The sequence below is a fragment of the Vanessa cardui genome, chromosome 2 (assembly GCF_905220365.1).
Source record: "Vanessa cardui chromosome 2, ilVanCard2.1, whole genome shotgun sequence".
Taxonomy (NCBI): Eukaryota; Metazoa; Arthropoda; class Insecta; order Lepidoptera; family Nymphalidae; genus Vanessa; species Vanessa cardui.
This window is the reverse complement of record NC_061124.1, coordinates 11271158-11285740: the sequence shown is the minus strand read 5'-3', so window position 1 is coordinate 11285740 and position 14583 is coordinate 11271158. Positions and strand designations below refer to the sequence as shown.

Genomic DNA, 14583 nt, shown 5'->3' with positions numbered 1-14583 from the left:
TGCGCCAATTTTGCTGTCAAACAAAAGTTAAACATCTTTTAACAGTCGGGTAGCTCATAACAGACACTATATCGTACAAAATTATGGTATATATTTTTATTTTAAGTATCTTACACCACAGTTAAACTTGAAAATCTTAATCAGCCACAGGAATTAACATTTCAACCCTAATAATTCTTGGGTGATATACTCAAGATGGCAATGCGTGATTATACGGCTGATAAAGGTAATATAGTGTAATCTTTAAAATCTTCAAGTATTTGTGAACAAACCAGTAAAGATTACTTTTCATTTCACAGAGACTTTCAAAAATTTCTTCATTGACTTTTGTCAGACCGACGATGAAGGCCGCAAATTTTTTAAATACTCTGAACAGCTTTCTAAAGTTGCTCATAGAGAACAGGTAACTTTATTGTCATTTTATTTGTAATTATTAGGACTACTTAATTAATTGTCAGTTACTTTGAGTATTTGTAGTAAATAATCCATTTCATTAGGATAATGTGTTGTATCAACATTTACAAAATACAAATAATACTCTTTTATGCTTTCCAAATTATTTAATAGAAAACAATTAACATAAGAACATATTCAGAATAGTACACAGTTATAAAGGCAATAATTAGGATGAAACATGTGTTAAAAGTTATTTTATTTAAACTCTTCAGGTAGCTTTTGTAGTGGATTTGGATGACTTACATGAAACAAATGAAGAATTGGCGGAAGCTGTGATTAAAAATACAAGACGATACACTAACATGGTCTCTGATGTTGTTTACGAGATGCTTCCTGATTTTAAAAATAAAGAGGTTTGTTTGGACTTATGTTTCATTTAATAATAATGCTACTTATGTAAAGCTTATATTATGAGTTTAATATTTTCACAGGCTGTTGCTAAAGATGTACTGGATGTGTATATTGAGCACAGAATAATGCTAGAAGCAAGGAATCATAGGATTCCCGGTGAGATGAGAGACCCAAGGAATAGATATCCTCCAGAACTTATAAGACGATTGTAAGAATAATTTAATCGTTTTTGTTATTTTCTTTTATCGTAGAATTTATAATTTAATATTTTTATACCACATTTTAGTGAAGTATGCTTCAAGGATATGTCTACTTCTAAATCAGTTCCAATAAGAGACGTGAAGGCTGAACACATAGGAAAACTTGTTACTGTCAGAGGTATAGTTGTACTTATTAAATTTAAGAAATAATTTTCGAAACTAAGTTATACAATCACTCATACACATATATAAACATATTCCACCACCAACAGAAATATTTACTTTACTAGTATTGTTCCTGTTTGGCCAAATGGTCTAGCGTTATTATAGGAACCAAGCATGTTATATCTTAGTTTCCTATGTTGATGGTGATGCATTGATGCATTGATGACCTGTGGGCAGTGTTGAGCATTTACCATCAGATGAATTATTTATCCAGCATATTTATTTGGACAAATCAAAGACAATTATCAATATTCAATTGAATTCTTAGTTTAATGGCTTTTAGTTGTGCCGGCATGGCACAGATTATTACACCAATGACACGTAGGATGGAAAAGATACGAATGAGATTAATCGGTACGGTTGAGATATTAAACTCAATTGAATTTTAAAGCCAAGAATAGTAGTATTAATTTCCTTGTTCATCCTTAACCTAGGACAACACAAACATTTAGAATTAAAATCAAATCAAATCAAATCAAAATACTCTTTATTGTACACCAGTAAATAATAGGATAACTTAAAATTATGAATATTATTTAACTTTACAATTTCTAAATGTTTCAGGAATAGTAACTCGTTGCACGGATGTCAAGCCTCTATTAATAGTAGCAACTTACTCATGTAGTGCTTGTGGAGCTGAGACATACCAGCCAGTTCGATCCTTGCAGTTCACCCCACCGCCTGCCTGCAGTGCTGATGAGTGCAGACTCAACAAAACAGCTGGCCAGTTACATTTACAAACTAGAGGATCAAGGTTCCAAAAGTTTCAGGAGTTAAAGATACAGGAACATGTCAGTATTATGTTTTTTTATACTTTGAATTTGTCAGTTGAAAGTTTGTTTTAAATTATATTTGATTTTTTTCTGTATACAGAAAAAGATCAAATATAGATATATCTACAGCATGGAAACAGTTGAATAATACTTAAAAGCTACATCGTTTTTATTTATAAATGTATGATCATTTTCGAATAATTGCAATAAGGCAATTCTAGTTGCTTCAGGCATTTAATACTTCGTTTTAATAAGATAGTCTTGTCTTGCATTATTCATTCTGTCATAAATTACACCTTGTTTTGTGAAGGATTTTACAATAACATAGACTAGACTAATACATAATGTGTGTTGATGTGAGCGCTAACCGTGGTGTGCTGCAGTCACACCTTCTATTGTGAAGGACTACAATAACATAGACTAGAGCGATACATAACATGTGTGCTGCAGTCAGACCAGGTGCCGGTGGGGCACATCCCGCGCCAGCTGTCGGTGTACTGCCGCGGCGAGTGCACGCGGCGCGCGCAGCCCGGCGACCACGTGGCCGTCACGGGCATCTTCCTGCCGCTGCTCAATGCCGGCTTCAAACAAATTATGCAAGGGTTGCTCTCCGACACATACTTGGAAGCTCATGTGAGTGTATTGTAACTTATGCGATGGCTGTATAGTACGACACAACTTAGATGTAGCATTGGCAAAATTCGTAAAACCGGTCACATCCGAATTGAGTGCACTATCCCAAATTATCAATATTTATTTCTCATGTGAAAATGATCTTTACACAAAAGTAATAACTTGTAATATCATATGGCCTAATATATTCGTCAATTTGACACGCCGATTAACATGCACTTGCTTTCTCTGACGCGAGAATCTGTAGCAACGAATAGCGTCGAATGGCGCGATAGAGAGCTATTTCTATTGGTCGTGTAAATCGGCAGTAATCGGTTTCATTTTCATTTCATTGCATTTTCCGATGCTACATCTAATTTGAGTCGTTTTTAACTTTCTTTTTGATACGATTGAGCTATGTGGTTAAACTAAACCGAATTTTTTCTTTGTAATATTTTGTAGGGCGTAACTTGTTTAAATCAAAGCGAGGAAGGTGAAACGGCAGAACCGCTAACTGAAGAGGAATTAGCTGAACTCGCCGATGAAGATTTGTACTCGAGAATGGCTCGTAGTTTGGCGCCTGAGATTTACGGTCATGAAGACGTTAAAAAAGCCTTATTGCTGCTTCTTGTCGGGGGAGTCGATAAGTAAGTATCTATTGTAACATGTAGTATGTTACTATTTCATATCTCTTAAATTTAGGAAGTAGTGTTCACCTTGCTAATTTTGTCATTAATTTTAATAGACGTCCTAATGGCATGAAAATTCGTGGTAATATCAACATCTGCCTGATGGGTGATCCTGGTGTGGCCAAGTCCCAGTTGCTGAACTATATCGACAGATTAGCTCCCCGCAGCCAATACACTACTGGACGAGGTTCATCAGGCGTTGGTCTTACTGCAGCTGTATTGAAGGTAAAAATGATTGGAAAACAAAGCAAAATTAAAATCAATTCATTAACTTGGTGGTAGGGCTTTGTGCAAGCCCGTCTGGGTAGGTACCCATCAGTTATTCTACCGCCAAATAACAATACTCAGTATTATTGTGTTCCGGTCTGAAGGGTGAGTGAGCCAGTGTAACTACAGGCACAAGGGACATAACATCTTAGTTCCCAAGGTTAGTGGCACATTGACTATGTAAGGAATAGTTAATATTCCGTACAGCGTCATTGTCTATGGGCCATGGTGACCACTTACTATCAGGTGGCCCATATGTTCGTCCGCCAACCTATACCATAAAAAAAAAATTTGTTCAAATTAAAGTCAAGTTCTATGTTACCTTAGGACCCATTTACTGGCGAGATGATGTTAGAAGGAGGAGCATTGGTACTGGCGGATCAAGGTGTGTGCTGCATTGACGAGTTCGACAAGATGGCGGAGAACGACCGCACGGCCATACACGAGGTTATGGAACAGCAGACCATCAGTATTGCTAAGGTCGGTAATCTTCTTCTTTTGTTAACAAATGAGGTTTAAGAATTTATTCTCAAAAAGACAGATTCACTTACATGAGAACAGTATGATAAATATAACAATAACAAAAAATATATTCGCCTTATAGATACTTCGTTAACCGAATAAAATATAGTAAAATAGCTGTGTGTATTTTAATTACTACAAAAGTGGGTATTCTCTAAAATATATTTTGAGAGTTGAGACTACAACAAATAATAATAATATTCTTTATTGTACATCAAGGTAAGTATTTATTAGATTTTTATTGTACACAGGAAATAAATATAACAAAAAAAAGCATGGCACAAAAGGCGGCAAATTGTGACTGATTTCAAAAAGATGGTGATTTTACAATACAAAGAATTTCGAAATTCTATGTATCGTCGATTAGCAGTAATAGTAATAGGATTACACAAAGAAACATAAAATCGCTCATTATCTCAACCAATCACTACTGCTAATACCTGTTGCCTTCCACGCAGGATATTTTAATTTAAATAATTGTATTTAACTAACATGACTTTGTATTTTTTTTTGATTTTCTTGCCGGTTCTTCTCGGTAGAATCTACTTTCCGAACCGGTGGTTGCTTCACTTGGTTGTAAAACGACGATTCAAAAGTGCTTGTAAGAGCCTACTTGAATAAAATTTATTTTGATTCGATTTGATTTGACTGACTGCCTCAATCTAAAGAGATTTTTTTAAAAATAAATCATAATTAAACACAGAATTACTACACTAGTTTTAGCCATTAAAATAATATATATATTATAGTGTTTTTGATATGAAGAACAATTTTATGTGTCGATACAGGCGGGCATCATGACGTGCCTGAACGCGCGCGTGTCGATCCTGGCGGCCGCCAACCCCGCGTACGGGCGCTACAACCCCAAGCGCACCATCGAGCAGAACATACAGCTGCCCGCCGCGCTGCTGTCGCGGTTCGACCTGTTGTGGCTCATACGGGACAAGCCCGACAGGTGAGCCAACGAATTTCTACCTACGAAACCTAAAAAAATTTAGAAAAAGTTCGTCCTTCATTTCTTATAGATGAAGATGCACAAATGATACATACATTTTTCTTTTGCCTAAATCATTTTAGAGTTATTTTAATTTTTTTTTCTTAATAGGTTATTTGACGATGCGAAAAATAAATTGTGAATCATTGTAATCAGTGTAAATTATGAGTTTAAAAATGTTTATTTGCTAACGAAAGTTGAAAATAATAATTAATTTATTCAAAAATCAATAAATAAAAATGCATTTTTTTCAAACGTTTGTCACGTGACACAAAACGCTCCCGATTGGCCGGGCTTATGATGAAGTCATTTTCTTGTAAACCTTGCTTTTCAACTATATGTACCACAGATTAAAATACAGCCAAGTGACGTTACCAACCCCATTGCAGCGCCATATTGTCAAAATAGCGTTTTCGCGCGCTATTAAAAAAATGGAATTTTTAATATGATATTTTTCGGCAAATATTTACTAGAAATAAAAAAAATCAACTTTTAATGGGTTCCTTAACCTCTACTAAATAATATAAAATGAATTTTAAAAACCAGTCAAATAGCCTATTGCATCTTACTCGTATTTAACGAAGTAGACTAGGCAAGAAGGTCGTAAGTAACGAGTGAGTTGTGCGCAGGGAGAAGGACCTGGAGCTGGCCAAGCACATCGCGTACGTGCACCAGCACTGCGCGCAGCCGGCCGGCGCCACGCGCGCGCTGCGCATGCGCCTCGTGCGGCGCTACCTCGCGCTCACGCGCCGCAAGCAGCCCGTCGTGCCCACGCACCTCGCCGACTACATCGTCTGTGAGTGCCCACTGCACTCCCGTGTCTGTCGAAGGCGGACCACTATTGAGGTTTCTGCCCGGCTGCCCTGTGATCCAGGCAGTTGCAGTATTTTGCAAAACTCACGATCTTTTAAGTACAAAAAGTACATATATTTTATCAGATAGTGTACTCTAGCTAAGTGTACAGTTTTGTTAATCAGCTTTATTTAGTGTACCCTAATTAAGTGGGTTTGATAGTAGAATGTAACTGTAACACTATTATTGTTGTCACATAACTGAACAACAATAACAACAACAACAACCTGTAAATTCCCACTGCTGGGCTAAAGGCCTCCTCTCCGTTTGAGGAGAAGGTTTGGAACATATTCCACCACGTTGTTCCAATGCGGGTTGGTGGAATACACATGTGGCAGTATTTCTATGAAATTTGTCACATGCAGGTTTCCTCACGATGTTTTCCTTCACCGCTGAGCACAAGATGAAAAAAGCACATGAATCAGCGGTGCAATCATCGGTTAAGATGCAAGCGTTCGAACCACTGGGCCATCTCGACTCATAACTGAGGTTAATATTAATTAGTATTAATGTTTGTGTGTTCGCAGCGTCGTACGTCGAACTACGTAGAGAAGCTCGTAACGCGCGCGACGTCACATTCACTTCGGCCAGAAACTTGTTAGCCATTCTGCGCCTGTCCACCGCGCTGGCGAGGCTCAGGTATGAGTGGCCATGGTTTTATTTGCTGCAAGATATCAATACATCTTTTATTACATGGGTGTAGTGTTAGAAACTTGATGATATAATTCTATTTCTTTATAGGTTGTCAGACGTGGTCGAAAAAGAGGACGTTTCAGAAGCGATACGGCTCGTAGAAATGTCAAAACAGTCGCTGCAACACGTAGACGATAATGTACAGAGGTGATTTATTCAATTACTAATTTGAACTTTTTGGTTTACTGCCGTTCTTTAAGGGAGGGAATATTTGTTCCTTTACTCTCTCATGATCACATTCATCGAAAATTGAAAAATCATTGAATACACAGATAGTTTATTGCTAAATTAGTGTATGTTAAATCGTAATTACTGAAAAAAAATATGTTTCTAAATAATCTATTTTTGTAATCTATTTTTGATTTCAATGAACTTAAAAATGTTAATCCTGCGGATAAAAATGGCGCCGTAGAGACGAAAGCGATGCCAGCTTCAAACTATTCTATAAATTTGAAATTCATATAAACTTGCAAAGTCAGCAGGACACACAGCGTGTAGTCTTGGCAATAGAATCAAACTGCGTAAATAATAAAATAAAGTTTTTATTCAGGAAATGCCGATGATATAAATATCAAATCCTAATTTATATAAACATCGTCCAAAGCTTCTCAAAGTTATTTAAAAAGTTATTGAAAATTTTTTAGTTTTGAGAATGTTTGCCAAAAAGTGCTCAGACCGACGATTACGTTGTAAATACAAACGAAGTTTAAAAATATGCAATACATAACGATAGTGTCGTCCATGAGATTATAATCTATCAATAGGCAATAGAACTGAGTTAATTGTTACTTTTTTTAGTTACATTAAATTTGGTGGGCAATGTAATGTAATGTCAATGTTATGTCTACTGTATCCCGTCGAATATATCCGCGTATGCTCTTGATAATATTTTGCGTGAAATTAAAATCAATATCAAAATAAACTTTATTCAAGTAGGCTTATATAAGCACTTTTGAATCGTCATTTTACAATTAAGTGAAGCTACCACCGGTTCGGAAAGTAGATTCTATCGAGAAGAACCGGCATGACTCTGTAGTTACTCTTTTTTAACATTTAAAAAATACAACGTCATGTTAAATAAATACAATTATTTCAATTAATATATCCTGCTTGGAAGTCAACAGGTATTAACTCCACGCTTTTTTATCATCTATAAAATCTTGTATCGAATAATATGCTTTTTCTACCAATGTATTTTTTACAAACGATTTGTATTTACTAAACGGCAAAGTTAAAAATTACGATATCCTTGAAAACGAATATAATACTAGTAAATTTTAAGTTGCTAAAATATGATAGGCACGAAATAGACAACAGATTGCTAAAATTTTGTATAACGGTTGTTTTGGTTTTGGTAAAATATAAATATATTAACTTTAAAAATTAATAAGTTTGAAATTAAAAATAAAATATTTTTTTTATTTATACATACATATAGTTGTGTGATTTTATATCATCAATGAAATAGTATTGAGCTGTTATTGTATTAGCACTTTGACCCTTCCAGAGGCATAAGTGCGACGGACCGCATATTCGCAGTCGTGCGCGACCTCGCCGGCTCCAACAAGACCGTGAAGATCGCTGACGTCATCGAGCGCTGCGTGGACAAGGGCTTCAAGCCCGACCAGGTAACTCATATCTACACTTGTATAAAGCCTATTCCAGTAATAAATATCAATTACCTTAAATTTACATATAACATGTGATTTGCTTATATATGTGCATGATACAAACAGCTCTTAATTAATATACATATATATAATATGCATTGTTATTATAATACGTTGGGTTGGGTTGGTCATATTGGGTTTTCGGGAATCATAATATTAGATACATATTTCGTGCTTTCAACCAATAATAATACATAAAGACCTTAAGACTTATTAATTTAAAAACAAGTGAATAGTTTTTTGTAAAATTAAGTGCTTTATTTTATGTTTGGCCTTTATATTGGCTGATTTTATCTTTAGTTATTACGATAGTTACAACTACAGATCCTATTTCCACATAATGCAAAAATGACGAAATGTTCTATTGTATAATATATATCTTGACTGTATTGTGCAGATACATAACCACTAATAAAATGTTTGAGCCTACTATTTTTAAACAGTAACTACTGAGTTTTGTTGCCTGTTCTGATCGGTAGAATCTGTATTGTGAACCAGTGTAGCTTTATGTTAATTATTTTTGTAAAATTAAGATTCAATAATGCTAGTACCTACTTGAATTATGTATATTTTGTCACTTCTGCATAAAATGCTCTAATCTATGAATGTGTTTCTATTAATATTATATAATGTCAATTTTCAGGTGGATGCTTGTATCGAGGAATATGAGAATCTTAATGTATGGCAAGTGAACCAAGTAAGAACTAAAATCACCTTCATGTGAAAGTGCCTTTAATATTAAATTGCTTTTAAGATTAAACTTGCGCCTATGTTTTGTTTGAAAATGTTTTTGTATTGTAATGATTGTCATAATGGGTGAATGAATGAATAAAAATGATCACAATATAATTTTGTATTAATAAAATATATTATAAGAAAAATAATGTTTCATTGAATATACACTACAACACAACACAACAACAGCCTGTAAATTCAAACTGCTGGGCTAAAGGCCTCCTCTCCCTTTGAGGAGAAGGTTTGGAACATATTCCACCACGCTCTTCCAATGCGGGTTGGTGGAATACGCATGTGGCAGAATTTCTATGAAATTTGTCACATGAAGGGTGAGTGAGCCAGTGTAACAACAGGCACAAGGGATATAGCATCTTAGTTCCCAAGGTAGGTGGCGCATTGACGATGTAAGGAATAGTTAATATTTCTTACAGCGCCATTGTCTATGGGTGGTGGTGATCACTTACCATCAGGTGGCCCATATGCTCGTCCGCCAACCTATTCCATAAAAAAACAAATTTGTAACGTCCTAACATAAACTAACCAATATACATATTTTTACACGTGGTTAAACTTGACTAGGTTGCTGGTGGAACCAACCAACGTACAGTAAAACGCGGCTAGGTTTAATTAAAAGGCTAATTATGTTAGTTGGCTGCGACACACACATAGCTGAAACTGTAATTTCACATCATTTGAAACATCGCGGAGAGCAAATGACGACAGTTAAATTATATCAAAATAAAAATAATAAAACAAGCGTAAATGTGACTACCGGCGGATACAGCCCGCCTCTGACTGTTGACATCGTAAGTTGCCAAATTGTCTAGTAACTTTACGTAGACATACCAAAATTGAATAAAGAGAATGATAATATTCATTAATGCTTGGTTGGTCAGCTGATGATAGCCCCTGTGTCAGTCAGTCTATATAATAAAGTAAAATATATAAAGCTATTCGTCCTTTTTAGGATTCGTGCCCGAATGAAGTCTGGCTATTCGCTTGTGCGGAGCGATGTGGAATTTATAGATTCTCCATTTGAAACAACGATGACGCAGTCGTGGAAAACGAGAACTATACGTAAAAGGGATTTTGTGTAATATTTCACGTGTGTTCCGTTTCACGCGGATTTTTACACAACATTTTTATGTAGGTCGCAGCACATAAAACAGGTCACGAGGCTCTAACGGATTACAGGCTCGTATGAATTGTGCGAAGTTTGGTTAAAACTGCTGTCACACTTGATAGTTTTTCGAATAAAATTAAAATATTACATGCATTAAATAATTTTATTTAATCAAAATATTCTCGGTTATTTTAATACTCTATAAAACGAAATAAATACAAATAATTTTTTTTTTCATTATTAAGTCTATGATTTTAAAACATTTGCTAGAATTTATGTTTAAAGTACAGTAATGGTGAAGTAGTTATTAATTAATTGCGCTTGTTTTAAGGATGTTTTTTTTTAAATAACACGTCCAATGTGCACGCGTCTCAACCCGCGGGCGAAGTGTGTACGAGAGATTGACGAAGTTCAAGGGTAGAGAGCCCTGGAACAAGCTCGTCACGTCCAAACAGCAAACTGAGCTCTAAACAAACAATTTTCTTGTTATTTTTCTCTAATTAGGTTAATGGATGTTATTGTTCTATATTTGTTTGAATGAAACATTTAAAATTTATACAGATACTTAATTGCGATTAAATTAATAGCCGTAGCGAAAATGAAAGTATGTGCTATAAATACTAACTTTTTACAATAAGATAACGTAAACTTTTTTTTAAATTTGGAATCAATATATAATTTTGTTTCCTAATTTTGACCAATATTCATTTTGAGGTCCCTCAATAATTAAACCTTTTCTATTCCAATATTTTTGAACTTGAACATTTATCTAATTTATGAATTTAATGAAATGAAATTATTATGAGTTGTTTATTTATTGTAAAAAATGCTGTAGTCTTTAATAGCGTCAAATGATCAGGTCTACTAGCAGTCCTGATCTACCTTCCTTATTCATTTTGGACTATAGTATAGATAAGATTATTTTAATACCAATTTCATAATCATCATGTAGAATTTGAGTCAGTCATCAAAATCAAATATACTTTGATTCGTCATGGTCTCCAAGACCCTTCACTTTATTCTATAATATCAGGATACAAACAAGTTAAGTAAAACTAAGTTACTATATATGTAATTAGAAAAAACTAAACTTACGATGGCAAGCTTCTCAAGTTAAGCTAAACGCAAAAAAATTAAAAACAAAGTTAATCATGTAATCGTCAAATTCTATGGTGATGGTAAGATAGCTTTTAGGCATCGTCACTCTATACTATTTAACGCTAAGAATTTAACGTGAAGGGGTGTGCCTATGAATGTGTATATATCTAGACGATATTATTGTCATGATTTTTAAAATCTATCAATGAAATAAATACTATTATGTCATAGCAAAGTAAGAAGTCGAGGAAGTCATCAGTACAAAGTGTTAGGCGTATAGTGCTCATAAAAGTTTTGGATAGCGCTGTATAAAATCAGTCGACTAATTAAAACGAACGTAATATATTGTACATTTTTGAGAAAGAATTTAGCGAAAATTTTCAGGTCAATTCTTTTGATAAAAATGTATTCATTCGAAATTTAATTGCGTCGAGCTAAAGTGGACAATTAAGTGCTCTAGAATTTAATAAAACGTTTTTCGACTGCCTGAAAAAGTGCTGACCTGATTACGTTGCAAAAAGTTGAAATCGAATAAAAACATTACGAAGCAAACAGCACACGTACGAATGTAAATAAAAAAACTTCTTTGACGAGGTTCCAGCAACTATTACTCCATCGAAAACATTTTATTACAAATATTACTCTTCAGTTTATAATAGGTATGAGATTTTTTGTTTGACTAAAGCTTTAATGCCTTATATTACGTCTTAGACGGCAGACGCTCGTTGAGCGCAAGTTTTGGCAATGATTAATGTTTGTTGAAGAGGTTTTCCTTAAGATGTACGCTGTAAAGATAGATATTACCAACTTTTTTGCCCGGGTCATATCAAATACGAATATTATACCAAAATCAAAATCAATTGAGCATTGAATATTGACTGATCAAACAATAATCGTGGAATGAATGGATTAACGTTACAGAAGTTTTAAAAGTTTTTTAATCCGTTTGGGTAACGTAATTTAATCCATAGGGATAACACTCTCTATAACCTGATAATAATAAGACAGTAATATTAAGGTAGTTAGTTAGCTTTAGTTAATATTAAGTATATAATAGTACTTCTTATCCTTCACAGGTGCGTTTGTGCAGATAAAGTAAAAACCCCCTGTTGGCCAACGGTTTTCTCTACCCTTGATGAGAAGGTTATGCTTCTTCTGTTAGGCTAGTCCAATGCACTTCAGTAGAAACGCAGAATCAGGTTATCATTGAGATAGTAAAGGTCAAAAAATAATTTAAGATCACGTAAATAAAGAGTAGTAAAATTGATCATGTCTATATTGAATCCTTTACATAATATATCAATGTATGCCAGAAGGCTATGTCAGAAAAGGGTATATGCCGGAAGAATCTGTAATTATAATGAGACAAAATAGTAACGAATCACTTAAGAGCTCAACAGTGACAATTACACATTACCCTTTACCGCTGAACAAGAGACAGATTATAATTAAAACTAAACATGAAAACTCAGCCTGAGGAACACTTGATATTCGATTATATCAATTCTTTCGGCCATTCTTCGGGCCATATCAGTTCTTTTTCGATATGGTGATGAAATAATACATTGAGTTTCAAATCGTATTTCATGGCATATTAATGATTGAAGCTTGGGATATTAAAAAGTAAGCGCATTGATAATAAAGTTGTCATATCATTAGTTTCAGACTGTCAATTGAGTGAGATATTACAGTGTCATTGTTAGCTTATCTCGGTTTAATTTCCCTGCACGCTTAGCTACGAAGCTTTTTATTGCATTATAGTTTTTATAATCAATAGTCATAAGAACTATGTTATGTCTGTGAGGCTCGGTATACGTTGTGTTGTGTCTAGCGTTTGTCGTTCGCTGCGGATGCTCATTGTAGCGAAATAAAACACGACTTCGATCCATAGTGAAATGTACGCGATATATTATATACTCTGTGATAACTTTGACACTTACTTTATTGAGGATAAAAAAATATTGTAGTGATTATATTTAAATGACAATTGCTAGTATTTTTTTTTCTAGACTTTTAATAAGTAGGTGTAATTCTTTTATTGTTCTTGGCGTTAGCATTGTTTACTTGACAAATTATATTTTAATTTGTGAGGTAATTATTAGTAAATGTAAACATCCTTATTTTTCATTTATGTAAACCTTAATATTCTAATATTTTCAAAATATTCTTAAATATATAATTATAAATTTGTAATGAACAATAACTTGACGGAGATATCTTATCTATAATACATACGTAATAATTAAATAAGGTTCACTAAAAATAATGTGATTCATTTTATAAATAAATTTATTCAGTTTAAAATTAGTTTAGATTGCGAGTATCCACTGTCGCCGGCGCTAACCTTCGATTTTTATAAAAAGGACTAAACATTATTTGGATGGAAATTCTAATGTAGTTCTTATATCATGTGGATAAGGTATATTTTTACGAGCGGAAATATTTTGTACTTGTGATTTTTGGGGTTTTTTGGTTAGTAGCAGGTTTCCGCGCGCCACCCTGACTCCCGCGCACCGGCGGCGCTCGTGCAACGCATTCCTGGCGTGTTAGTCACACAAAAGTTGGATTAGAGTGGAGATCGAGATTTTATCATATCGGGATGGCAGCAAGGATAATTAGAGGTGCATGACATTATAATGATTTGTGTAGACCTTCTGTGAAATTGGTTCCATTCAAATCTCAATTCCATTATGAGTTTTTTAATCCGTTTTTCGTTTTGAATCATTTAATTTAGATATTAAGTTTGATTAATAGCTTGTGTTAGTGCTTGCGTGAAATACTAAGTATTTAAAAAAACTCTAAAAATTCCAAAGGTCTTTTGAAATATTTTATTGGTTTATATTTATAACTTTTTATATTTGTTAATTTGGGTAAAATTGGGATTCATTAAAAGAAAGTTAATAAATTAATTTGTACGATATGAAAGTTAAAATTCTTAAAGTTACGGTATCTTACAAATTTTATAACTAATATTATAAATTCGAATGTGAGCTGTTGCATGTTACCTTTTCACGACTTAACTCTTAAGCCGATCATCGTGAAATTGCATCCACGTATCAGGGGTACAGAGACATAGTACAGTTTCCTAACACCTGAGAACACCCCCCACCTCATCGCAGGCGTACTAGGGGGAAAACGTTTTTCAGTTAGTGATTTTTAAACTTATTATATTATTTTCTTATTATTAAATAATGACTGGTGTTGGACTAGTCCAACTAGTCTAGACTCATAGGAGTACAGTTTTCGTAAGATGTCGCTGTGGGCGTACCAAGAACAACGGATGGATAACTTTTCTTAGTCCCATCGTACAGCTAGACTTTGTA

At 34.2% G+C, this 14583-nt stretch overlaps 1 protein-coding gene across 1 annotated transcript; it reads left to right on the top strand.

The window, feature by feature from the left end:
• Positions 1-5: 5 nt before the first annotated feature.
• Positions 6-9147, top strand: LOC124537953 (DNA replication licensing factor Mcm7). The gene is made up of 16 exons (XM_047114947.1): positions 6-226; positions 300-403; positions 669-809; positions 888-1015; positions 1094-1185; positions 1797-2023; positions 2456-2638; positions 3080-3264; positions 3363-3531; positions 3901-4053; positions 4884-5050; positions 5719-5885; positions 6469-6580; positions 6683-6781; positions 8142-8262; positions 8948-9147. Exons 1-16 carry the CDS (start codon positions 196-198, stop codon positions 9026-9028), a joined length of 2160 nt encoding a protein of 719 aa, XP_046970903.1. The 5' UTR covers positions 6-195; the 3' UTR covers positions 9029-9147.
• The last annotated feature ends 5436 nt before the right edge of the window (positions 9148-14583 follow it).